A 27009-nucleotide genomic window follows, 5' to 3' on the forward strand; every position below is an offset into this window, starting at 1 on the left:
GTCTTCAACCCCATCAGAGACTTGAGAAAGAATTAAATTGATTACCTGAGGATACAGGGAGTACAGGTTAGCAGCTTCCCAAATGAGAAGATGACAGAGACAGTCTCTGTGGTTTTCTAAAAACTTACAGGTTAAACAGAATATGTAACAATTTTGAATTTTAAGGAATATCTAAACACAGGAGAATAAAAACCGACCTAAATGTAGTTACAGTGAGATGAATAAAAATACTTAACAATACAGAATTATGCAAAGAGTGATGAAAACATTTTGGGGCAAGTGAGAAGAGACATGAAGGCTTCAGAGGAACTAAATGGAGTGATTGCTGTCAAAGCTCAGTCTCACTGGGGCTGTTACTAGGGCACGTTTCTAATCCCATCATCCCCCAGGAGGCAAAGGCAGGAAGATCATTGGTTTGAGGCCAGTCTGGACTATGTAGTGAGACCCTGTCTTAAAAAAGACTAAGGATGTTGGCACACACCTATGATCACAGTACTTGGGAGGAAGCAAGAGAATTGACTTCAAGTTCAAGACTAGCATATCTGGGCAGTGAATTCCAAACAAGAGAAGATGACATAGAAGACCTACTTTCAGGGGAAAACAAAAGAACAAAAACCAAAATACCATGTACATACACAAGTATTTTTTAATCTGGGAAAAATATCTGAAATTTGAGATAGTTCTGGCTCTAAGGTTTTGGTCTAAGAAATACTCAACCTATTATATATCTTACCTAGACTATTGTGTCAGTGTGTTCCTGTTCGTTTTGGATAATATGGTCCCTTAGAATTGCCAGTTACAGAAACCAAAGAATTCTTCAGATTGTTTTGTGTGAGACCTGTTGATTCTTGTAGAAATGGAGAAAATAAACGAGGATGCTTTGACTTTTGGAAATTGGGTGTAAGGAACTAAAAAGTGATTCCTCACTACATAGTTTAGCAGTAATGGAATGGTGGTCTCATATATGGTAGAACATGGCTGCTAGTGCCTGTATTTACACACTCATACAGGCTAGACTGAGCCTTAGAGCTTGAATCAGAAGCAACAGAAGCTGCCCTCTGAGATACCTAGAATAAGTTCTCTAGGAAAACTAAACAGTTGGACCCCTAATTTCTCAATTATGTCAATAGGCTATTTAGACTGTTGTCTTTCTCTGACACATGGAACCTCACCCTATTGCTGGAATGCCAATTCCTCCTTGTACTATTAAAATATACTACAAATAAGCTCAGATCTTGATAAGTGCAGATATGATGTTTTTTTCCTTTGTTTTATACTATTCCAGAGTGCTGCTGCTACAGCTGCTACCTTGGCACTCCCTGCAGGTGTGACTCCTGTTCAACAGATACTAACAAATTCAGGTAATTGGCAACAATGGAAGCAGTTTAAATATTGTTCAGAAATTAACCTCAAGCTATGTTAATATTTTATTGTTATTGAAGAATGGAGATAATACTGAAACTTGTTTTAGCTTTTCATTTAGGTTTTTGAAATAATTTGAGGGCTATAAGATACAGAAATGGCTGGGCGTGGTGGCACATGCCTGTAATCCCATCTCTCAGGAAGGCAGAGGCAGGTGTATCTCTGAATTGGCAGCCAGCCTGGTCTACAAGGCGAGTCCATGACATCCAGGGCTACACAGAGAATCCCTGTTTTGATACCCCCCAACCCCCACCCCACCCCCCCAAAAAAAAAGAAAGAAAAAGGAGAGGGAGAAGAGACATATAGAACTGAAATCTTTCTTTAGGATACAGTTGGGAGAAAAAGAAAAATGTAGTCAGGTTTAATAGCACATATAATGCCAGCAGTTGGGACTTGGAGACAGGGAACCAGAAGTTCAGTGTTATCCTTGGTTTCATAGGGAGTTTGAGGCCGCTGAGACCCTTCTTTAAAAAAAGGGAGGGGGGTTTCCTGTGAGTGAGAACCCTGCTGAAGAACTAAGATTAAATAGCAATGCTTATGTGTTGAGTTTTTTTTGGGGGGGGGGGTTGGTTTTGGGTTTTTGTTTGTTTGTTTTTTTAAAACTAAGCATCTGTCTGGCCAGATGAGTTAAATAAGATATTTGAATTAATTTGTAGTGATGACCAAATTCAATTCTATAGGACCTGGAGAGCTGATGCATTATATTCTTTGAAACATAGTGTCTCTGCCTTAATACTGCATTTTCATCATATCTTTTGGAAGATTTAAATGACTCTTGGATTATGTCATCTTTGTTAATTTCTAAATTTATGAGGATCAAATAGGGCTTTGTCTTTGCATGTTTTTGTTCACTCTAAAGGATTCTGTGGTATCTAAAGCAACATACATGAGGCTATTCTGTATAAGTTATTTGGTCACAATTACAGCAGTTCTAATTGGCTTAGCAGATTTTCATTGCTTGTTGAAAATTTGAAGCAAAGCTTGTGCTTTGGTTTAAGAATAAATGAGACATTACCTTTGTGTCTTTAAAGTTTAAAAACATTGAAATGTCTGACCCTATTTATTGAACATTCTTGACTGCTGCCATATGACCAAAAGTAATTAAGGCTTTCATTAAGTCTTTTTAAATTTCATTTTAAAATTTTATATGTATGGATGTTTTACTTACTTGTATGGTTGTGTACCTCAGGCTTGCAGTTTTTTTGGGGGGAGGCCAGAAGAGGCCATTGGATCCCCTAGGGCAGGAGTTAGAATTGCTTGTGAGCTCTCACTTGGGTGCTGGGAATGGCAGTCCAGATGACTGCTGAGCTATCTCTCCAGTCTCTTGATCAAATCTTACAGTCTGTTGTTAAAGCTTTATTGGTAAAAAGCTGAAGAAGATAATAAATATGGGAAAACATTTGAACATAGAGGGAAGTTGGGAACAGTAATGGTTAATGGTTATAGTTCATCACATATAGTTAATAGCACTTAGTAAAAGGGTTAGTCTTCTAACTTGGTAATTTCTAGCTTCTTTGGCTTGAAAACAATATAAACTCATTTCTTTGTATACTTATTACTGCTGAAATAGCAACATGGACTATATTCTTTTTGCCTTAGGCCAACTGCTTCAGGTGGTCAGAGCAGCCAATGGTGCCCAGTACATCTTTCAGCCTCAGCAGTCAGTTGTTCTACAACAACAAGTTATACCACAAATGCAGCCTGGTGGAGTACAAGCTCCTGTTATCCAGCAGGTAAATCAGGGTTAGCTACCGTCCCCCTTGGGATCCATTTTCTTCTGCTGCTGTTGATGCTCTTACAGCTGTTTATGACTTCCTTATGGGGTTCCCCACTCTTTCCCCCCCACAATTGTATGTATACATAGCAGTCAAAAAAATCTTAGTTTGTATTTTGATTGTATGCCTTTAAGCCAAATTTATGCACCTCATGTTTAAAGCTGAATTATTATTAGTTAGGTTCTGGATTGTTGATCATTCTAACCAGTTTCTAATAAGTGGTTTTGCTTGCCCTAGGTCCTAGCGCCACTTCCTGGAGGGATTTCACCACAGACAGGTGTCATCATCCAGCCACAGCAAATCTTATTTACAGGAAATAAGACTCAGGTCATCCCTACGACAGTGGCAGCACCCACGCCAGCACAGGCACAGATACCTGCAGCTGGCCAGCAGCAGCCACAGGCCCAGCCTGCCCAACAGCAAGCTCCATTGGTGCTGCAAGTTGATGGAACAGGGGATACATCTTCTGAGGAAGATGAAGATGAAGAAGAAGACTATGATGATGATGAAGAAGAAGATAAAGAGAAAGATGGAGCTGAAGATGGACAGGTGGAAGAAGTAAGTTTCTAGTAAAAGACTTGAGAAGAGAAGCCACTCATCACTTACTATTGTATTTGGTGCTAAGCAGAAAAATTATATGCTATTCTTCAGAGGCAGAGAGAGGTGGATGTTTGGACTTAATTAACTTTCTCTTTATCCAGGGAGTGGTGCCACCCACTTGAAGTATAGGTCTTTCTACCTCAAATAACCTTAGCAATTAACCTTATCATCACAATGCATCCTAGGCATGCTCAGGAGCTAGACAATCCCTCATAGGTGTGCCTGAGGTATTTCTCTTGGGTGATTCCAGAGCATGGTAAGGTGATAGTAGCAGGAGCCATCACAAGCTCATTTTTAAAGGTATGTATATCAGATGGAAATTATATTAGTGAGGATAGTGCAAGTCCAATTCTTTCACGTAGACATAATGTGGCTTAAACATAAGCTATTGGTAGAACTGATACATGTAATCGATCTTCTGTTTAGTGATTAAAAAGACATGATAGTATTTGGGGAAGAGAGGAAACTGGAGAAAAATTGGACGTGACAACTCGAGCCAAAGGCATTTTTTGGCCCTTTTGTCCTCATACCAGTCAGTCCTTAATAACCTGATCTTCATATCTTTTCCTTGACACCTGTAAACATGTCCCCATTTTCTCTCTTCTGCCAGATTAGTTACTAATGTCCAAGGAGATTATTTAGCTTGCCGTAATTTTTATTAATAATTGCTTTGACATTAATGGAATCATCTTTCTTTGAAATCTTAATGCAGAGTTCTGTTTTATTTTACTTATTTATATTTATTTATTATTGTTTTGGTTTTTTCGAGCCAGTTTCACACTGTAGTCTAGGCCAGGTCTGGAACTCATTATACTGGCCTCAAGCTTGTAGTAATCCTGGTTCAGTCTCCCAACTACTTAGGATTACCCTGCGAGCCTTTGTTTGGGCCTAAACAATTTTTTAAAAAATACTATTTATTTAACAGTAGTTTACTAAAGCTGGGCGTTTATGTAGATGAATCTTCTTATAATGGTCTATTATTAAGAATATTTTTTTGTTTTTTGTGGATGTCATTTCAGGTTAAGGGAGTTCATTGTCTTTGTAATTAACCAAGTGTCTTTGCCTTTTATTTTTAAACTATAAGGAAGTGTATTATTAAATGGTTTTCTGCAACCATTAGATAGTCACAGTATTTCATTCATAGATTGTCATTGATGAATTTCATTGATTGGTCTTAATTTTAAACCAGTCTTTAGTTCCTGATAGGACACAGTTTGGCCATTGTTTTTCATTCTCTCTGTAACTGCTAGACTCACACTGATAGAAGGTCCCCATCCGTGTTTATGAATCTTTCTGTAACTTCTTTTCTCCTAATCTTCTCACAGTTCTCACCTTGATAGTACTCTTATGAAAGAACTTGGACTTTTTTGCTTTGAACATTATGCTAATCTCTTCTGTACTGCATATAAGCTCGCTTGCTCCCTCTGGCCATCTGTCCACCCATCCATCCGTCCATTCATCTATCCATTCGTCCATCTATTGCCTTTGAGACAGGGTCTCATTACATAGCCCTGGCTAGCTTGGAACTCTGTTTCCTAAGGGTTGGGTTTAAATTTGGAGATTTTAAATTTGGCTCAATTTGGAGATTTTTGTTGTTGCTGTTTTTGTTTTTGCTTTTGTTGTTTGTTTGTTTTTGAGGCAGGCCTCACTATGTAGGCCAGTCTTTACCTCACCAAAATCTACCTGCCTCAGCCTCCCAGGTTCTGGGATTTAGAGGCAAAGTCTCATTCTTGTAACTTTAAACAATTCAGTTCTGCCAACAACCTGAATGAGCTTGGAAAAGGACCCAAAGGTTCAGGTGAAAATATGTCTGGTGATACCATGAATTTCAACCTTTGTGAGGCTGAACAGGGAAACTTGCTATGTTATGCTATGCTTGCACTTTTTTTGACCCTCAGAAACTGTATTACTAGATGTGGTTTTCTTTTCTTAAGCATTTTTAGTCATTAGGGAAATGCAGATCTAAACCACAACTGGGTGCTTGTCATACCTACAAGGAGATAACTATAATTATTTAAAAATTTTTATGAGTATGGGTGTTTTGCCTGCATGTATGTCTGGTACCACGTGCATGCAGTGCCTGCAGAGGCCAGAAGAGAGTGTCTTTCCCTCCTTTAGTTATTAGAAATCTGAGTTAAAGCTTTTGTCTTATACTACAAATGGACGTTCAACCTTACTTTATCCCCTCCTTTGCTTTTATTTTTGGCCCCTGAGAAATTTCATCCTCTGCATTTAAGAGTAACTTAAGGTTTAACTTACTCTTTCTACCATAATGTCATAATGACACACAGTACTAACCGATTAGCAATTAGAGTCTTCGTCATTAGTACAGTCCTAAGGCCACACTGCAAACTGATAATTCGTTTCTCCAATGTACCAATTGTTGCTGGTACATAATATTGTGACCTCATGAAACCTTTGTATTTTCTCAGGTTTGTTGTTAGGCACCGAAACATGAGGATTTATCCTGTGCAATTATTAATGAATAAAGAAAAAATTAAAATTTACTTCATGTGCATGATTGCTTTGCCTACATGTATGTCTGCTCACCACAGACACATTTCAGGCCTGTCTTGGTACCCACGGATTGGAGTTAGAAATGCTTGTGAGCTGCCATGTAGGTGCTGGGAATTGAAAACAGATATTCTACATGAGCAGACAATATTTTTTAATTAGCCTCAAAGAACATAAATGTTAACCCTTTTTGAGTCTCATGAATTCTATAGCTTAACTTTTCTTGAATTTCTTGCTGAAATTCAAATAATATCGGCAAACTTTAAGCATTCACTGCACTGCATTCACGGTGTGCACAGATGCACACCTGGCACTAGTTTGCAAAGAGCACCAAGGCGACTGTACTTCTTTCACTAAATGCTACAGGAAACTTTAGCAAGACATGAGATCTATGTTTAAATTCTGATTTTATTTTCAGGAGCCCCTCAACAGTGAAGATGATGTAAGTGACGAGGAAGGGCAGGAACTCTTTGACACAGAAAATGTTGTTGTTTGCCAATACGATAAGGTAAAGACTTCATTTTCATCTGTGATCATTACTTCGGTTGTGGTTTCTCTAAGCCATCTTTCCAGCCTTATTGAAACATGTGGGCCGATGATAGCTGCCTATATTGAACTCTGTTGTACTTTTACTTCTGAGACCAGGCTGGAATTAACAGCTCAGGGTAGCCTGGGACTCCGTGTATAGCTAGCTGTCCTAGGATGGCTTTGTGTTCTTCTGTCCTTCTGCCTCAGCCTGGGGTTACAGATGGATGCCACCATGTCTAGCTTGCCTTCTTTAACATTTTGATTGTTTCATACATGTTTGAGTAAAATGAATAGAACTAATTCCTTAGCTTTACTTTTGAAAAGTAAGTAATGACTAAAAGGAGAGAGACGATCTTTTTCGATCCATACTACCTCAACTTAAAAATGACCCTTTTCCCTTTCAGTGACACAATTAGTGAGATAATCTTGCCTTTCAGACCTAATTGAATTAGGTTTTATTACTAAGAGGACTAGGGTAATAAGCAATAACAACCAATAAACAGATGAGTTTTATGAGATTGCTTAAATTTTTACTTATTTTACTGTTCAAGGAAATTTTAAACCAAGCTGTCTAGGTATTGGTTATTGAGTTTTGTGGGTTTTTTTCTTAGTTTATAAGGTTTTTGGTTTTCCCCCATTTTTAAATGTACGAGTGCCTTGCTTGCATGTGTATGTATGTGTACCACTTTTCTGCCTGGTGCCTGCAGAGATCAGAGGAGGGTGTTAGATGCCCATTTGGAGTTAAAGAAGGTTGTGAGCCACCATGCCAGTGTTGGAAACCATACCCTGGTTTCCATCTGGAAGAGCAGCCAGTACTTTTAGCTGCTGAACTATTTCTCTAACTGCCTGGTTATTGATTCATTATGTTTATAAGTCTTAAACAGGGTGTTCTTTTACAAAGTATTTGTTAATAGCTGTTAGTGCAGAGGTTCTCACCTTCCTAATGCTGCAACCCTTTAATACAGTTCCTTATGCCGTGGTTGTGGAACTTTAAAATTATTTTCATTGATACTTCATAACTATGATTTTGCTACAGTTCCAAATCACAATGTAAATATCTGTTTTCTGATGGTTCTGGGCAACCCTTGTAGAAGGATCATTCAACCTCCAAAGGTGGAGAACTGCTGTATTAGTGTTTTTGTTGGAATTTTTAGGTCATTAAATGACAAGCACTTTTCTGTCATGAAATTTATCATTCATTCACATATTATATGGATTTTTCTTAAACGTTTATTGAGTAGCAGGGAGTGAGTGCTAAGTACTTGATGACTAGAGTTGTGGTTATGAACGTGCATCGTTTGTATCCTGCGTGAAATTTCCTTGTAGATTAAAGAGAACTTAAATTTTTGCTGTTAAAGTGAATGTGATACGTAGATGTGCTTAAATCTAACAGATCTATAGGGAAAATGTCAATACAGTCTTCTTAATTAAAAAAAAAAAGTAAAGCCTCGTCAGTTGCACACCAATAACCTAAAGTTTTTTACTTTATTGATAATTTTATAGCATCTGCTTTTGTGCACCATGACTTTTAAAAACCCTTTACTACAAACAAACAGTACAGCAGGTGAAATTTTTTGTTACCTGTAGAGAGAGTATGAGGTTTAAAACAGCAGTTAGCTAAAGAGACCAGCTTGCAGCCAAATACTCAAAACACAGTTTCATGAAAGCAGGCTAGCAGACAAGAGCCTGACTGAAGAATATTCCTTAGTATTTTCCTGTTGTAAGAGAATAGCATATTCTCTTTTGATGAGCTATATGCAGTGTTTTAAATGCTACTAGAGTTGGTTTATCTTGCTCTCAGATACGTTCATGTTTTTGTTTTTGGGTTTTGGGGGGCAGATTTTCAAGACAGGGTAGGGTTTCTCTGTATAGCCTTGACTGTCCTGGACTCACTTTGTAGACCAGGCTGGCCTCGAACTCACAGAGATCGGCCTGCCTCTGCCCCCCGAGTGCTGGTATTAAAGGCATGTGCCACCACCACCCGGCTTTACATCCATGTTCTAATCTAATAAATTGAGACTAAGTTTGCATAGCCCAGTAAAAACCAATTTCAAAATTTCAAAGTTCAAGAATTAGAAAGACTGAAAGAATAGAATTAGTTAGTGCACCAGAAAGCTATAAATGGTGAGGTAATCTGTAGTTAGTTAAAATGAGGAATGAATGTGGTTTGAGCTTTGTTTTGAAGCCTAAGCTTTATTTTTTAACAGTGAGTCAATTTTAAGAAAAGCACAGAAGGAATAATGAAGTTGTTGCCGGAAAAGTCATGGTCTTAGTTTAAATGCTAATAAGATGACAAGTTTCAAGTAATTAAAGGACTGTTGGAGCATTGGTGAAAACAGTATAATATAAAGTTTCAACATTGTGTATAAGTAATTTTACTTTAGTACATTTTCATTGGACGTTTAAGAGGCCTTTCTGTTAGCATTTTGTACATTATGAAGGGCTTAGATCAGTAACGGAATGCTTTTAAACATGTACTTTGTGCTTCTGTGCAAATAAAAATATTTACCATTTATTACTCAATACGACTTCAGTTTTGAATTTCTGGACTTCTTTCTGAATGTGTCTCTATTCTACCTTTGTTCTAACATTATTCTCTTTTGTTTTAATGAGAAAAGTTTGAATCTAGAGCAAGAACACTCAGCGATTTACAAAACACTGTTTTTATATCAAAAGGTAGTGCTAAGATCCATAAGTGAAAGAAGAAACAGATTTCATGGCAGAGTAGAGAAAGTTCTAACTAATCAGATTGGCATTGACAGCCACTTGTCATAAATATGCCAGAAGGTGTCTTGCTGAGTAGATAGGCCATAGGGTTTTAGAATTGAGATGTAAGAAAAGTGTGTCTAGTGAGCCTCTCTGCATTATTATGTGAAAGGTCCGTGTTAGGTTTTGAGAACACTATGTTTATTTTAGCAGAAGAAATAAGGCCACAATTTTATTGCTTGCAGATAACTCAATCATTTTAGTGAATACAAGTTACTGAGTGCTACTAAAAAATTATAGAAAATTTTAAATCTATATAGTGTCTTTTGCAAAACATTGTGAAACCAGCTTTCAAATGTAGTATTTATACAGGACAAAGCTTAACGGTTTTATTATGAATGGAGTTTTGTGGTTGTGTTTTCTTTCCCATAACATCTTTTCCATTCTCAATTTTTGTTTAGATACACAGAAGTAAAAACAAATGGAAATTTCATCTCAAGGATGGCATTATGAATCTTAACGGAAGAGATTATATATTTTCCAAAGCCATTGGAGATGCAGAGTGGTGAAGAGTTGCTTCTTTCCTTTTATAAAGAGGACAAAAGAAACTTAAAATGTTGAAATGGACGGTTTGAAACTTGGGACATATATCAACCAAAACTTCACTTCTGCATGTCAGAAAAGCGCAGTAGAAGCAAAGCTACTGGAACAAAGCTAGACCTTGACCACATAGACACTACTTCAAACTGGCAAGCCATGGAATTGTAGCACCTGGGGCTGCTGGGTGGGGGGAGGGGTTTGTGTAGGAAAACTGTAACTGTCAATTTTAAATACAAGAACCTGCCATTGGTAATTAGCATGTAAAGCTTTGTCTATATTCCTTTCTCCAAGTTGGGCTCAATCAGAAGATACGTATGTCTTGTAATGACCTGAAGGAATTTCCTTTTTGATAGATTGAACTGAAACTGTTTATTGTATGTGGTTATATTTGGTAAAAAAAAAAAAAAATTACGCGTGAGCTTTTTACAGAAGGGCAAGAATTATGGTGTTGAATTTTAATTCACTTGTATAAGAAAATTTAAAACTCATAATAGGTCTTAAACATTTTTTACTTGTTACTTTCCCTTAGTAATACATACCTCTTGCTTCCCTGCTGTGTGAACATCTACTTAAGATTTAAAGCAAAGGATCAGTGGTCATAGTTTGTAGACAAAGTTGACCCAGGATGGATGCTTGTTTTAATTAGGATCTCATACTTATTAAAAGTAACTTAAAGACTGGGTTGTTGAGTAGAAATAAAATGACAACTCAATTTCCATATAGAGAAGCTGTGCTCAGTCCCCATACTTTAAGAAGAAACCCCAAATTGGCTCCTCAGGAATATGTTTTTATTTCACAAGGTACCACCAAGCTGAAATTGTATAGTACATGTGATATGTGAAAGTTTTCCTTGTTGGACTACATTGTGTGCTTACCTGTGCATTTAGTCTTTATGTAAACACGGAGATGACATTCTGTACATTGATCTAAGAAGCATAGGGGCAGGTGGTGAGGAATGGATTTGTATTAAACAGTTTAGTAATTATAAAAGTTTCTTGTGTTTACTAGTAAAGAATTTTAGAAATTATTATTTTAATTAAGCAAATTTTTTAAAAACTTTGTAATTTGAGGGGAAAGTTTGAGGGTGGAGTGGGTAGAGGGAGGTGGGCCACAAACACAAATTTACCTCTCTTTCATTGGATGGCCCTTCCAGGCTATTGATAATGTAGATTTGGGCTCAAGTTTGCACATTGGAAAAAAAATGCAGAGGCTTGACTTGTATGTTAAAAACTAGATATTTGTTGTGTGTGTTGAGAATGTGTAGCTTTGTTCCCATCAGGGCTCTACAGAGCAGTGTGGCGCTGCAGTGAGTCAGCTTCTTGGGAACTCAGGGATGCTTGCTTGCCCACCTTCATCTCTGTTCTAGTGACTAACAATTGGCATTCAAATTGACTTGCCTGTTGATTTTTTTTTGGGGGGGGGGAGTCTTCCATTTTTTGTCTTCCTTTCGTTTGACTTTATGTAGTTCCAGAAGGAACAGATAAAACTAAAGTATATTACAAAAGAGGAAACTGTGAGCTGTATAGGGCTTTTTTTTTTTTAGCAGATTTTTAAAAATTTCTTAATGCAGTTGATTCCCCTCCCCACTTATCACCCTACTGAACTGATTTATGTTCTGAAATTTGTTATCAGTAGTGGTGTGTTAACATGATAGTAGTTAGATTTTGCTTGTATACCATAACTTGTAATGCAGGTTTTTGGTTTCTTTTGTTTTATTATTAATGTAGCCTTTTGAGGGGAAGTTTTTTTATTCTCCTATTTTCAAAGCACATGCAGTTCTGTTGTTTTAACTGTAAAACTTGGTGAACAGAGTAGGTAAAATCCCGTGAGTCTGTTGTTCAGTTGTCCCCTGGTATAGTTTCTAGGTTTGTGTTTACTCAATGAAGTCAGTGACCTGAACTACCTATGGCAGTGCGGCAGTGTTGCTAATCAGTAGTTGTTAGACCAATTCAGTACATGCCTGGGCCCTCTGTTAGTCACACTAATTGAAGGTTAGCATTGTCCACTGGCCTGTCTTTTCTAGCTATATTTTCAAACACGAACAACCACTTCTTTCAGAGTGGCACACAGGGATATGTTGAAGCAGGAAGTAACCATTTGCATTTGTACCTCTGTATTGCCTATTAATGATGGCATCCCCGATGAATACTTTTATCTGTGAAAACTCTGAAAGCTTGTCCAAACCACCCTGCACACCGCATTGTGCTCTTATATGCTGTTATATTGTGTTCCTTTTTAAATCAAGTCACATGCTGTATTTTTTATAGTATTTTTTGCAGTCTTAAGTGTCACTTGCTTTGAATTCTTAATCATGTTTTCACCATTACATTTAACAGATGATGTCATTACATTCTATTAAAGTGTCTTTCCTTTGGAAAAAAGCAAGGGATTCCCGCTTGCAGAATTTTATGATGAAAGTACCATGCTCATCTAAAAGGTGGAAATAGTTCAGACATGGCAATAGGGAAGTAAGCAGTGTTTTCAGAAAGTGATGTTTAGATTTGCACCAAAAGAGATGGCACCTTTTGTATAACATGATACCAGTAATGCTAAGGTGAATTTACACAGAAGGACTGACGTGGGAATGGTGCCTTTCGTTAGATGAACTCTGACCTGGTGGTCGCTTGTGCTCTCTGACCACAGGGATGCCCGAGAGCACATGTATTCGCTTAAAATAACACAACCTTGTCACGTGCAGCTTCTAGAGACAAACACAACAGGAGGAGATCTTTATATTGGGCTTTTATTTTTGAAATGTTAACATTTTTGTTAATATGCATCACTTTTACACTGCTGCCTTTCTAAAAGTCACACTGGCCTCAAGATTCATGCAGCGTGTGCATTGATTGAAATGTGTTCTTGACAAGCATACTAGATTCTGGCTCCAGAAGACAATGTACAATATATTAGTTTTTATATAAAGGCTTTCTTTTGCTATATTGAAAATCAAGGAGTCATCTTTTGGTGACTTGTATGAACGAGTGCGGAACTATCTCCCTCTGAGAATATTTTTTTTATCTTATAGCAATAATGTCATTATATTAGAGGGTATTCCTGGTATAAAAAACCAGACATCTCTTCTTAGCAATTGTCCCTTTATAACAGCAATTTCTTCCACTTGAGAAGGTTCTTATATTTTCAGATTACTTTATCTTGGCCTTTTGTGCTTTTGTGCAATGTGCTATTTTATTGATCTTTGTACATTTTCATTTCCTGTGTTTCCTTCCTACCTGTCTGAATCAGCTATAATGGATGTTGAGGGGTTTTTGTTTGTTTGTTTTTGTTTTTGTTAATAAATGGTTGTTTTGTGTGTTTTCTCATGCTAGTTGTTAGGTTTGCGTTTTAATCTGTTGCCCCTTTGGAAATTACTCTGGTTTATATTCCTTCCCCTGGAATCCTTTGTCCTTTTTTTGTCATCTTCCTTGCATGCATGATTTAAGGAAGATTGCATCAAATTTAATATTTTTGTTTATTTTGAGGAACAAATGCTTTCTCCTGTGTGAGGAGAGAACAAAACAACATTGAATAATTAACTGATCGTTCAGTCAAGCTTCCTTAAATCAGTCGAGTGTGCACCAGGGTACACCAAGTGGGGAGGAGGAGCTAATCCCTAGCTGTTTGGAGTTACTATTGTCGACTGCTGTTGTACATACTGTTATGTGTAAGGGCATAAATATATTTATTATGTTTGTAAAATTCATTCTGTACACTTGCAGATCAAGGTTGCTCTTCTGTGATATATGGGGTATTAGGTTTTAAAGACCATCTTGGAATACAATTAAAAAACTTAGTATTTTGATGTACTAAGACTATTTTAAGTTTAATATTTTACCTTGCAAAAACTTTAATTAAAGATGTTATGTAAAAAAGTAATGTTGCTTGCTTTGCTTACTAGTCTATGACATTGGCATATGGACAACTGAGTAAAACCATACAGTTTAGACAAGAAGTTGAACAAAATCGGAATACTGTTAAATTCTGTACCCTTAGTTAAGTTCTGTCCTTAAAAGGTAGTGGGTTTGGGATGCCAGACTGCATTGTTAAACTGTGCTAGAAATCCTTTAAATGTTGTATTTTCCAGGCACAGAGACATTTAGGATGGGTAAATTCATACCAACTGAATGTAAATTAAGGTTAATATAATTAACATTGTGTTAAATGAGTATTTCTACTCAAGAAGCTTAGGTTACATAAGATGAAGTTACTAAGAACATCGTTTCATTTCTTTGGCTAAACTGTTTTCTCTCAGTTCAGAGTTTGTAAATAATTGCTTATTAGGAGATTTGGATTATTGAGGTTTGTATTACATATTGAATATATTTTGTGTTACTTTAGAAGATATTAAATTCTAGCAGTATTTTGATTTTATAGTTAATTCAAATGAATCATTAAGAGCTTGCCTTTTTGTAATTTTTTATCCTGTTATAAACTACTTTATCTAAGGAAACATGCAGATTTTAACTATTAAATAATCATAATAAAGATATTTTATTTATTGCCAGCATTTCTTGTATTTTGCAGTTTAATTGAATCTCCTAATTATGATCTTAATCCTTCTGATCCAAATTCCCATCTGTGAAATAACAATGGCAAGATCCCGAGTATAAAATAATTTAAAATGAATGGCAAAAAGGAGGAGTACATCATCAAAAAAGCAAAGTGTGTGATTAAGAGATCAAAAGGATTGGTCACAACCTAACCTAGAAGAGAGAGTTGGTGCACCTTGTGGCTAGCAAGAGCAGACCAAGGCGAGGAAGAAAGGAGGATGTGAGCACCAGACAGTGGGGGTACCTAATGTGCTGACTTATGTCAGAAATAGATTTTTTTTCAAAATTGAAACTGATAAGAACTATACTATTTTTTCATTTTTCTTTCCCTCCCTCCCTCCCTCCCTCCCTCCCTCCCTCCCTCCCTCCCTCACTATCTTCCAAGAGTTTCTCTGCATAGCCCTGGCTGTCCTAGACTAGTGTTGTAGACGAGGTTGGCCTCAAACTCACAGAGATCCGCCTGCCTCTGCTGGATTAAAGGCGTGTGACACCACACCTGGCTCTGTGTATGAATGCTTTTTCCCCTCTGAATGTATATACATGTATCATGAGCATTCAGTGCTCCCGGGGATCAGAAAAGGGCACTGGATCCCCTGGAAATGGAGTTAGAGAGTTAGGAGCCACCATGTAGGTGCTGGGAATCAAACCTAGGGCCTCTGCAAGAGCAGCCAGTGCTTTTAATCATGGTGCTCTTTCTCCAGCCTTTGAACTATACTATTTTAAAAACAAATTTCCCAGCTATGTATGGTCCTGTACAGTTGATGTACAGAGAGCTCTGAGGTGCCAAGCGTTAATCCACAAGTGTGAGTGGATTGTGACTGGTAATCTCTTGGCAAAGAGCCACTGACTTAATGTAGTCCGTGGGCCTTCCATTCTAAGGATGTCACAGCTCCTTCTTGTGGGCAACCACAAGCAATGGCTATAGCCTGTGTTTTGGTGGTCACAGGCCCTCTAACCAACTCATATACATAGCCTATATCTGGTACTGGGAATGTTTTTTTTTTTTTAAGCTGTGAGAAACTTGGCAAGAATATTCGGAGGAATAAAAGACTAATGCAAAGAGAATGTGATCAAAGTACACTCTGGAGGGAGGTGGAGGCAGGAGGATCTCTGTGAATTGGAGGCCAGCCTGGTCTACAAAGAGTCCAGGACAGCCAGGGCTACACAGAGAAACCCTGTCTCGGAAAACAAACAAAAAAGGACACTGTGTGTGTGTGTGTGTGTGTGTGTGTGTGTGTGTGTGTGTGTGTGTGTGTGAGAGAGAGAGAGAGAGAGAGAGAGAGAGAGAGAGAGAGAGAGAGAGAGAGAGAGAGAGAGAGAGAGAATATAACAAAGATGCTATAGCTAGGGTGCAGCGGGGAAAGGGCAGGCAGGCTTAATAGAGATACCTTCCTGACTTGGTTTGCAGGGACAAATGCTTCCCACCTTAGCTAGTCTTGTTAGTAAGAGACTGTGGCCCGGTAGCTGCTGGGTCTTCTTTTTCTGCAGTCTTCATTGTCTCCATGTCTTTCAACAGACAAGGGAGTAAATAAAAACACTCAGTGTGTAGTGTAGCTATTTGCCTCACATGTCTGTCACCGAGAAAACTGCCACGATGAGTTACAGGTAAGACATTGGGTGGCAGTCAATACAACAGTAAGTAGAACACCGCTGTTCTTACAGTATAAACACTAACAGTTTATAAGAGACTATTTCTTTGTAGGAGTGGGAAGAGGCAGGATAATCCTCCTTGATTGCAGCCATCACACCCCCTGTCTCAGCTGCACACCATCCTGCTGCTAAGGAGCAATTAGCGGTGAGAGCATATAGGAGGTGGGAGGCTCATTGGACACTGACCTCAGCGATGCAGCTGTCCATGCTCCAGGAAGGAAGCCCAGTTAAGAGTTCACAAAGCTGGACTTGGGCATATCCTGTCCTCTGTCTACCTGCTGTCTGTTGAGTGAGGTGTGTAGACACTTCTTTAAAACTGTCTTGACATGAGGGATGATGCAGTAAAGAGAGACATCTGTGTCTCTCCTTTGGCGATCAGACTATTGGAACAGTAGTGTGCCACAGAATTGGAAATAGGATTTCCTTGAGTCTCCTGCTGGGAGAAGGGAAAGGATGAATCTTGGTGCCAGTCGGGAAGTGGGGAGCTTTTCTCTTGGAAAGTGAAATCAAAGTTATTGGGTTTTTGTTTGTTTGTTTTGAGACAGGGTTTCTCTGTGTAGCCTTGGCTGTCCTGGACTCACTTTGTAGACCAGGCTGGCCTGGAACTCACAGCGATGCACCTGCCTCTGCCTCCCAAGTGCTGGGATTAAAGGCGTGCGCCACCACTGCCGGGCTGAGAATTCAAAGCTTTGACAAGTTGTCATACCTCCTTGAAGGAGACACAGCTGAAACGATGAGTCAGTGATCACACCTTAGCCAGGACTCCTTAGTGCATACCTCTAGCTCTCCGTTTAAACCTAAATCTCAAGTCAGGACTCCAGATGTGGACTTGGGAGGCTGTCTCTAAAACCTTTAGATTTGTTGCGCTTTCCTGTGTGGCCACACTGGATAAATCATGGTCTCTTCCCGTGGCTTGTTGAGGATGGGTGGTGAGCCTAGTTTGTTACGGCTGCCAGTGCTGTAACTGTCTCCCTGAGTAAAGTTATACAGTCTGGGAGCGTGAGGGTCAAGTCATTGCTGCTCATTTGAGAGTTGACCAAGTATCTTTAAAAGCATTTACACCTCACACAACAGTAAAACAAGTTAAAAGGTTTTTTGTTGTTGCTGTTGTTTTCAGGTGGGTTATTTATTTTGTTTCCCCAGAGATTTGTCTACATTCAGCCCATGTTTGAGAGTGTTCCGGGTGCAGCAGAACCAGTGTGTAGCATGTTTTTAGGTTATTCCTACGATCTGGAAGTGTTTTGTCTGTCTCAAATTCATATATTGAAATCTTAATCCTCAGAGCAATCGTGTTTGAAGTCGGGCCTCTGAGAAGTGACTTGGTAGTAAGAGCGCTCCACTCATGAGGATAATAGATTACTGGCGTTAGGTGATAACTCCAGATGAGTAGTAGCTAAGCTCTCCTGTGTGAGACTGCAGCAAAGACCAGTCTCTTGAAAGATGCTGGGCGGGCCTGGATTTTGACCACGGGCTTCTTAGCCTCTAGAACAGTGACAACTGAATACTTGTAAGTTTTCCTGTTGCTATTATCTTGTGATTAAGTAGTCCTAGCAAACTAAAATAAACACCCTAACCTTTAAAATTAAATATGTGGTGTGGTAAGCTTCTGCTTCCCAGATTGCTGCCAAGGAAAGCTGTGAACTCTTGCCTCACATGGCGTGTTTAGCAGCAGAGGTGTGTGGAGATTGGGGCTGTGGCCTCTCCCGGGAGCAGGGAAGGCGAGGATAAAGCATGTGTGAGCAATAGCAATGCTGATTAAAGTCAGTGTGCTTTTTGTCAGGAAGCAGCCTTAAACCACGCCTATGAAAAACTCCTCTAAATAAGAATTACTCGTTCCTACTGATGTACTTGCCACAGTGTAACAGCTTTAAAGCAAAAGCTCCAACAGGCTAGGCTCCTGTCCCAGTTCACCAGTTCAAGATAAGCAGTGACTGGGTGGTGGTGGTACATGCCTTTAATCCCAGCACGGTAGGGAGGCAGAGGCAGGAAGATGTATGTGAGTTCGAGGCCAGCCTGGTCTACAGAGCAAGTTTCAGGACAGCCAAGGCTACACAGAAACATTGTCTTGAAAAGCTAAGAAGCGCTGCATGACCACATTGGGGAGACAGACGTGAGGGTCCAGTGATTGCCAAGACCTTCATTATGGTGCTGATAGGGGCCTTCTCTTTTTAAAAAGAACTGAGGCAAGGGGCAAAGCCTGGGTATGATTAAGCAGTCTGGTCAAGGTGTGGCCTAGCTGATTGATGTCTTGGCACTTATTCTACCAGATGATTAGAAGTTTAGTGATGATTCACCAGAGGGGATCAATCTGGTTCCAACAAGGTGAAAAGCCTCTTCACCGTAGATAGTGTTCTCAGCTTACAGGTGGTTAGTCCTGAAGGGTTTCTGTTCCTTAAATCCAAGGTGTCTGCAGATTTAGGACAGACCTACCTTTGCGCCTTCAGCTTTGACTGGGGAAGGGATGGGTTAGGTTGATAGAGAGTCCTTAGTGATTGCCATAGCAACGTAGTGAGGCTGGGCTTGACCCCCCACAACAACAGATGTAGGTGCCAAGATGTAGGTGCCTCTTTATTTTATTTTTAATTAAAAATGTCTGTCTGTCTGTCTGTCTGTCTGTCTGTCTGTCTGTCTGTCTGTCTGTCTGTCTCTCTCTCTCTCTCTCTCTCTCTCTCTGTGTGTGTGTGTGTGTGTGTGTGTGTGTGATGGGGACTGAAGCAGGTCAGGCCAGCCTCAAACTCCCAACGCTGAACTTCTGATCCTCCTTCCTCTCCTTCTCAAGCGCTGTGATTGCAGATGTGTATTCTCACACCTAGGGCTCCAACCCCAAGCCTGGTGTGTGCTAGGCAGGCACTCTACCCACCGAGCTCTCTCCAGCCCCTCATGCTGCTTTTCTGTTACCTCTTGGGCTCAAGTGAGGAGTCAGTGCTTTTCAGCAAAGCATCTTCTTCATACTTGTCACAAGAGTGCAAGAGACCTTTAAACTTTTTTAATGTGTTATCCTAACTTTTTTTTATGTTCAACTCAGTGATGTTAACTACATCAACGATAAGTTTTAATCCTATTTATGTTGCTTATTATTTTCTTAAATTTTATATAAATGATTAAGGCAATCCAAAAAAGGGAGGTAGTGTATGAGCTTACTTGAATAAGGCATCTGAAGGAGTGAGGTTCTTAGGCGTAGCAGGATGGCGGACTGCAAGAGCTGTGAGTGAAGAAATACTGAATGGGTGTATGGCTTCAGCTTTGCAAAATGAAAAAAATTCTGGGGGTTGTTTTTCAGCCACATAAACACACTTAATACTGGATAGCACATTTCAAATGCATAACAATGGTAGTTTAAACCGTTTAAAATTTATTTTTTTTCCCCTTCGTGTGTGTGTGTGTGTGTGTGTGTATGTGTGTGTATGGGTGTTTTGTCTACATCATTGTGCACCATGCCTGTAAAGGCCAGAAGAGGACGTTGAGTCCTTTTACAGAGGGTTCAGAGCCGTATTGTGGGTGCTGGGAACCAAACCATATCTGCTCTCTGTAAGACAAATACGTGCTCTTTTTCACTGAGCCATCTCTCCAGAACCAATTCATATCCCCACTCGTGTGTGTACGTGTATTAGTGCAGGCTATAGCACTCCTTTAGCAGGAGAAGAAAATTTGCAGGTGTTCTGCCCTTTTGTCATGTCACAGATGGAAGCCAGGTCTTCAGGCTTACAGCTAGTGCCTTTACTCACTGAACCATCTCTGGCCCGATCAGCTACAATTCTGTCTTCAGCCCTTTAATAGCTGTTTATTACCCACCGCTGTGTCGAACTGAACCAACATTCTTGTAACTATCAGGTAGAACCGTTCGGAATAGCTAGCTAGATTCCGCTAACCAAAAGCTAAGAATGCCATCGGGAATGTCTGAAACCTGTCCCAAAGATATTCTTTCTTTGCTGTAACCCTCCCCGCCCATCCTACATTCCCACTGATGTATTTTAAAAGTGCCTTGTTTATGGATTTCTTTTGTTCTCTTTAATTACAAAAACTTCATGAAATTTTTTCCATATCGGAACATACTATTTGGGACTACCTAAATCCTTATCCGTGAGCCATGGTCACTCATATTTGCCTCAATAATAAACTGTTACTCACTTTTGAGTGATAGCCACATTTAATTCTTTCAAGGGCAATATACCCTTTAATAAGACCCAAGATGTCTTTTTGATTTTTCCTCTCAAAACACATGGGGCTAGAGAGATGGCTCAGTAGTTAAGAGTTCTTACTACTTTTTTCAGAAGACTGTAGTGTGTGCTTTTTAAAGTCTATTTTAATTTAGCTTTCTTCTTTAACTATTAAAAAAGATTCATTTATTTATTATTTCATGTACAGTGCTCTGCTTGCATGTACATCTGCAGGCCAGAACAAGGAATCAGATCACATTACAGATGGTTGTGAGCCACCATGTGGTTGCTGGGAGTTGAACTCAGGACCTCTGGAAGAGCAGTCAGAGTCATCTCTCCAGCCTCTAATTTAGGTTTCTTAATGCCTCTACCTCCCTTCCAACCTGCTGACCCTAGGTAGGAGAGAAAGAATGTTAGAAGGGAGTGAGGAATGCAGACCTCTTTAGCCTTAGTTTTGGCTGGATAGGGTTGCCAGGATATCCAACAGTCCAATGAACCAGCAGCCTTCTTTCTCTCTCCGTTTCGAAGTATGCTTCTGCTCCCTGGGCTTTGATGTTTATACCTTCTCAGGGTCCTCAGAATTAAACTAACTGCAGTTGGCAAGGACCACACCTCTCTCTGAGCTACAGGAGGTGGTTATCAGCTGTGGATAAACTAAGGCTGTCCCATATCCCACCCTTGGGATTAAAACAAAAACATAACATAACTGAGTGTTTAAAGAAAACAAAACTTCCACTACAGAGGACCCAGGTTTGGTTCCCAGCACGTAAGTCGGGCAGCTGGTAACAGTCTATAACTCCAGCTCCAGTGGATCTGACATCTTAATTTGGTCTTTGCTGACATCTGCATTCATGATTGCACGTGTGCGTGCTCTCTCTCTCTCTCTCTCTCTCTCTCTCTCTCTCTCTCTCTCTCTCTCTCTCTCACACACACACACACACACACACACACACACACACTTGAAAATAAAAATTGTAATGCTTAAACACGTTCACACTACCACCAAATCCCTGTGGCTTCTAGACAATAACTACTTCTTCCCACAGGATTGCTGTTGCCCTTGGCTACTTGTCACTGCTCCTCCTCCTATTATGGAACATCTGTTTTTCTTCTCTTGTCTCTCACCACAGTCTGTTCCAGGGATGACAGACTACCCCTTCCCCTGTGACTGCTTGGCCACTACCTACTTTTGTATGTCCGAAGTGTTAAGAATAGTTTTATGTTGTTGTTCTTTATTTTGATGTGGGGTGTGTGTGTGTGTGTGTGTATGTGACTACATGTGTGTATGGGTAAGGCTGTGTGTGGTCTGAAATCACTATTAGGATGCCAGCTGTTTCCTTAATCACTTGCTCTCCAATTTATTTTGTTTTTTCCTCTCTCTTTCTCTCTCTCTCTCTCTCTCTCTCTCTCTCTCTCTCTCTCCCTCTCTCTCTCCTTCCCTCCTCCCCCCCCTCTCTCTCTTGTGTGTGTGTATTGAGGCAGCGTTTTAAAAACCTGAGGCTCATTGGTTAGGCTAGTCTGGTTGGCTTCAGGAATGTGTCACCACCCCCATACATACACACAGCCCATGCTAGGGGTATAGGACCAGGATACAACCTCTGGTTTTTTGCATGGGTCCTGGGATTCTGAACTCAGAATATAGTGCATTGGCAGTAGGTGTTTTCCTACCAAGCCATTCTCCCCCCACCCCCCACAAAACAAAACAAAACAAAACAAAACAAAAAAAAAACAGATAGAATTTGGGAGCACGTGAACAATGGCACTCAAATGCCAGCACTCATGTATCCTTCCAAGGGAAGCCAGCCAGTTGCTCATTTTCTTGTATACAGCTAGGCTTGTGCTGCGACAGCTGAGGTAGACAGCTGTGGCAGAAGCTGTGTGGGCCCACAGTGTCTGACATGGCTACTATCTGATCTTTCCAGAAGAGTTTTTCAACCCTGGACAGCTCAACCAGGGTTCTGTCAATACTCAAGACAGGCCGTCGTTCTTCTCACAAAGCTTCTGAGAGGCTCTCCAGTTCTCTGATGGCGGAGGCCTCTTAGGCAAGGCCTGTAGGATGGTATCAATTGCCTCTCAGTTTTTAATCTCAGAAATCTCTTCTTGCTGGCTTTATTCTATCTGTTCTGCCTTCCTCCTAGTCCCAGATCGTACTCCTATTCAGAGTGAGGTTTGTTGGTTCCTTGCTGTCTAGAATGCTTTTCTCCCTTTAGCTGGATAAGCCTCTCCCCTCCATCAAACACTGGCCCAAATAGCATGGGTTTAATGAGGCCTGCTGTGACCTCTCTTGCTTCCTCACCTCCTTATCATGCTATACGTTTTTTCTACTCCACAATCACTACCAAATACAAGCCCCACGAAAGCAGATATTTACGTTGGCTTCATTCATTGGTGTATCCAAGAGCCTGTAACAAACTCCAGCCCATAGCAGGTGCTCAATATGTGCTTGACTTGAATTGAGTATCTGACGTGTTACTATTTGTGTTTCTAATGTATTTAATTGATGGTGAACACTTAAAGATACAGCTTCCCAACTATACTGTCATAGTTTTGGCACAATAGAAATGTTTGACTGTGGGCTGGAGAGAGATGGCTCCGTGGTTAAGAATACTGGCTGCTCTTCCAGTGGAGCAGGGTTTAGTTTCCTAGCACCTAGCACCCTAGAAGATTCTGAACTTTCTGTAACTATAGTTCCAGGGGATCTGATGTCCTCTTCTGTGCACTAGTCATGAAAATGGTACATACACATACACCCAAACACATAACTATCTGAATGAATGAATATACATAAATAAATACGAGAAAGTGTTTGGGCTATTATCTGCTTTATGCCATGATTGAGCATCTATTGGAGTTGAAAAATTAGAGTTGGTCGTATATAAACTTACAAAAACTGTGAGAAAAGATTTTGCCTTGTATCATTTCCTCCTGGGGTGGGGGGAGGGCAATTCATTATGTCATCAGACTTACAGTTAAGAAGCATTATAACTACAACCTGAAAACCTCTATAGCTCCCAAAAAGTCAGCCCCAACTTTCCTTTTAAAAGCACAAAGACTGGTCCATCTACATCTAAGAGATTTTATTTTATTCAGCTCTTTCTTCAGGCCACAAGAAGGCCATCTCCTTCTCTAGCTGGGGAACTACATAGTTTTCCTGTGGCACTCTTTCCTTGAGCTCTTTACTTGGGATGTTCATTGTCCAGGCCTGTTGGATGGTTCTTACTGCATAGTTTATCCCTTTGTGAAAACCCAATTTACTGTCCTGATTCATTGCCAGTGTGCAGTGTTGTAATGGAGCTCTAGGATTTACCTTAACGATACAAGAGATCTCATGAACATTTGACTGGGCTGGATGACCTATTTTCTTGAGGCATCTACTCTTTAACTTCTGTAACTTAGCTACCAAGAACTAGACTCATTCTATTAACAACATTCATAGCACCCATTATTTACTCTCTTATCCTTCAAAAATAGACAATAGAAAAATCTATTAGGGGTTAGGGGTCAGTTCGGAAAGTGGTTGACTTGTTAAGTGTGAGGTCCTGAGTTCAGTCCCCTGATTCCACATTAAGTCAGGCATGGTAATGTGTACTTGTGATCTCAATGCTGAGCAGGGAGAAATAGATCAGGAGTCCTGGGACCCCTGGACAGACAGGCTAGTCTACTAGGCAGGTTCCAGGGCAATGAGAGACCTTGTCTCAAAAAAAGAAAAAAAAAGTGGATAAAATCTGAACAACGATACATACACATGCCTCGGTATACACATGCACGAAACATAACAGCCAGAGACCATTATTTAATTCAGAGATAAATAGCTACATCTTTTCTTTCCCCTAGAAGCAGCAGCTTTGAAGTTCAGTATCTCTCTCTTTGTCATGCTCCTTAGCCAAGTTCAACCTGAGCTAACTTCTCTCAGCAACCAATAGAGCATTCTACTTTCTCCTGTGTGTAAAGCAAGCATGAGAGGCCCGCCTACCAATTAAGTATATGGGATTGGTAAGGTCCCCACTTTGTCACAGTGATAACTTCTAGACAAATCAGTTGTAGGAAAACTGAGCTCTGCCATGGTGTCCCAAGAGGACCCAAAGTCTCAACCTCAAAGTCAAAATGTGGCCAGGGATGAACTTTTCTCCCTATGTGGACAAGCCAACACGGTATTACATGATAACTCCTTTTTCTCTGCCAAATACACATGGCTATTCTACAGAGGACCTTTGCAGACAGCTCAAAAAAAAAAAAAAGCCGTATTGAAATACAACTGCGTCACTAGGTGCTTATTAAAAGATGCTTACTCGGCAGTCTCGGGTCAATGAATGAGGGTTAAGTCACACTGAAGGATCCTTGTCAGCCTATGGAACAGAAAGAGGAGAAGGAGGCAGGAAGTTAAGTAGGTCTGACCTGAGAGGTGAGACACAGCCTTCTCAGAACTGCTTGAAAATACAATTTTCTCCACTTTTCTCTTGCCAAAGAATGAAGTGCCTGCTGGCTTCCTCACAGGTGACTGATATATACACACCAAGCCCTTGCTTTGGATAGAATACTCTCTTCCCGGGGACTGTCTCTGACATGGACTCTGGTTGCCTGGTTTTTGATCGCTTCCCCTGGTGGGGCTGCCTCACCAGGCCATGGGATGAAGATGTGTTAAACCCGGCTGTGACTTGATATGCTGGTGTGGCTTGTTGTGGCGGGGGGCTCCCCTTACCTGAGGAGCATGGGAGGGGAATGAGGGGGAGAGGGATGGGGGGTGGGACTGGGAGGAGAGGAAGGCGGGGCCTATGTTTAGGATGTAAAGTGAATAAATAATTTTTTTAATTAAAAAAATGAACTTAGATGTTTAAAAAAAAAAAAAGAGTACTCTGTTCCTACTGCAGCAGCACAGAAGCACAGGAAAGCTCTCCCTGTGGTCCTGTTTGCAGTTCCCTTGTCTCCTGGAGCCCTCACCTTTGGACAATCCCTCTCTTCAGTCAGCGCATCGTGCTATGACTAATTTCTCCACTGTTGATTTACAGACCAGAGAGTAGAAATCACAGCAAGGGCCTGCGTGAGCCTGAAAACGGTCTGTGACACGGGTCATGAATTGGGTCCACTTGGGTGGGTATGGCTCCTGCGAACTCCCAAAACACTGAATTGGGGCAGGGAAGATGGACCCGTTGATAAAGAACCTGCTGTGCAAGCAGGAGGACCTGAGTTCAGATATCCTAGCCCATGTCTGTCTGTTTGTCTGTCTGTCTGTCTGTCTGTCTGTAATCCCAGCACTGGAGAAGCATAGACAGGCAGATCACTGGGGCTAGCTGGTCAGTCCTTCTAACCTAATTGCTTCCATGAAAGACCCTGTTTTTTTAAAAACCTGGAGGGACTAGAGAGGTGGCTTCTGTGGTAACGAACATTGGCTGTTTGTCAGCGGATGCTGGTTCAATTCCCAGCATTCACATGGTGGCTCACAGCACTCTGTGACTCTAGGTCCTGAGGATCTGATATTGTCTTCTGGCCTCCCAAAGTGTTAGGCATATATTTGGATAACTTATGAAGCCAAGTGACAGTGTGCCTCAGACGTGCTCGTTTTTTGGTTTTTTTTCTCTTTGTCATTACAGTTGGTCTCCAGATGGTGAAAACAGGTATGATGTCAGCTATCTCCTCTTTCTTCTGGACCATGGTGTTGATTGGCAGGGTATCCCTTTTCTCTGACATTTGTTGAAGCTATTAATATTTCCCCTAGTGCCTCTTCTGTCAGAGTGCTTAAGGAACTCTTTAAGCAGAAAGGCATCTCATTGCAAACAGTATAATCATGTGAGTTCCATGTTTGCACAGATCTATGGACCATTTTTCAATGTCTACGTTGAGTTTTTTTTAATAATTAATAATTAATTGTTTTATTATAATTAAGTTTAAATTATTACAAAATATATTTCACAATAAATCAACATATTAATATATTAAATTAATCTATAAGTATAATGTTAATAAGTATAATAAGTATAGTTTAATAAGTTAAGTTAACTTATTTATAGTGCCATGTCTGCATATACACATGTATGCCAGAAGAGGGTACCAGATCTTTTCTTTCACAGATGGTTGTGAGCCATCATATGGAATTGAACTCAGGACCTCTGGAAAATTAGCCAGTGTTGTTAACCATTGAGCTATCTCACCAGCCTCTACTGTGAGTGTCTATTCATAACCTCTAGCATTCTAAAGCTCTTTCCACTGCTGTCAGGGGAACTGAGATAGAATACAGTGAAATTTAAACTGAGGTTTGCTATAAAGAAATGAGAATAGTAGTCTTGTTTTTCTCAAAAGTTTACCTCATTTATTTAATGTGGCCCTTGGTGAGAAACTTGAAAAGCTTCCTAAGAAAATGAGGCTTTTTTGTAATTCCCTTTTGGTGTTGATTTTTGGGTGCAGTGTCTGGGATCTTTAGAACACTTAACCTCAAGAAGGAATAAATTACAACTAGATTTTTGTCAAAGTCCTTCCTGCCTACAGACTATGTGGGTTTTGGAAAGTAGGTTTCTT

The 27009-nt window shown here is 40.0% G+C and overlaps 1 protein-coding gene across 1 annotated transcript in view; it reads left to right on the forward strand.

Moving 5' to 3' along the window:
- Positions 1–14649, forward strand: part of GTF2A1 (general transcription factor IIA subunit 1) — a 32616-nt gene extending 17967 nt beyond the window's left edge. The window contains exons 5-9 of the mRNA XM_084792994.1: positions 1286–1361; positions 3022–3155; positions 3435–3755; positions 6730–6819; positions 10007–14649. Of these exons, the coding sequence (XP_084649120.1) occupies positions 1286–1361; positions 3022–3155; positions 3435–3755; positions 6730–6819; positions 10007–10114 (729 nt within the window). The 3' untranslated portion in view covers positions 10115–14649. The remainder of the gene's footprint in view (positions 1–1285; positions 1362–3021; positions 3156–3434; positions 3756–6729; positions 6820–10006) is intronic.
- The last annotated feature ends 12360 nt before the right edge of the window (positions 14650–27009 follow it).

The sequence above is a fragment of the Acomys minous genome (assembly GCF_964271855.1).
Source record: "Acomys minous genome assembly, chromosome: 8".
Lineage (NCBI taxonomy): Eukaryota > Metazoa > Chordata > Mammalia > Rodentia > Muridae > Acomys > Acomys minous.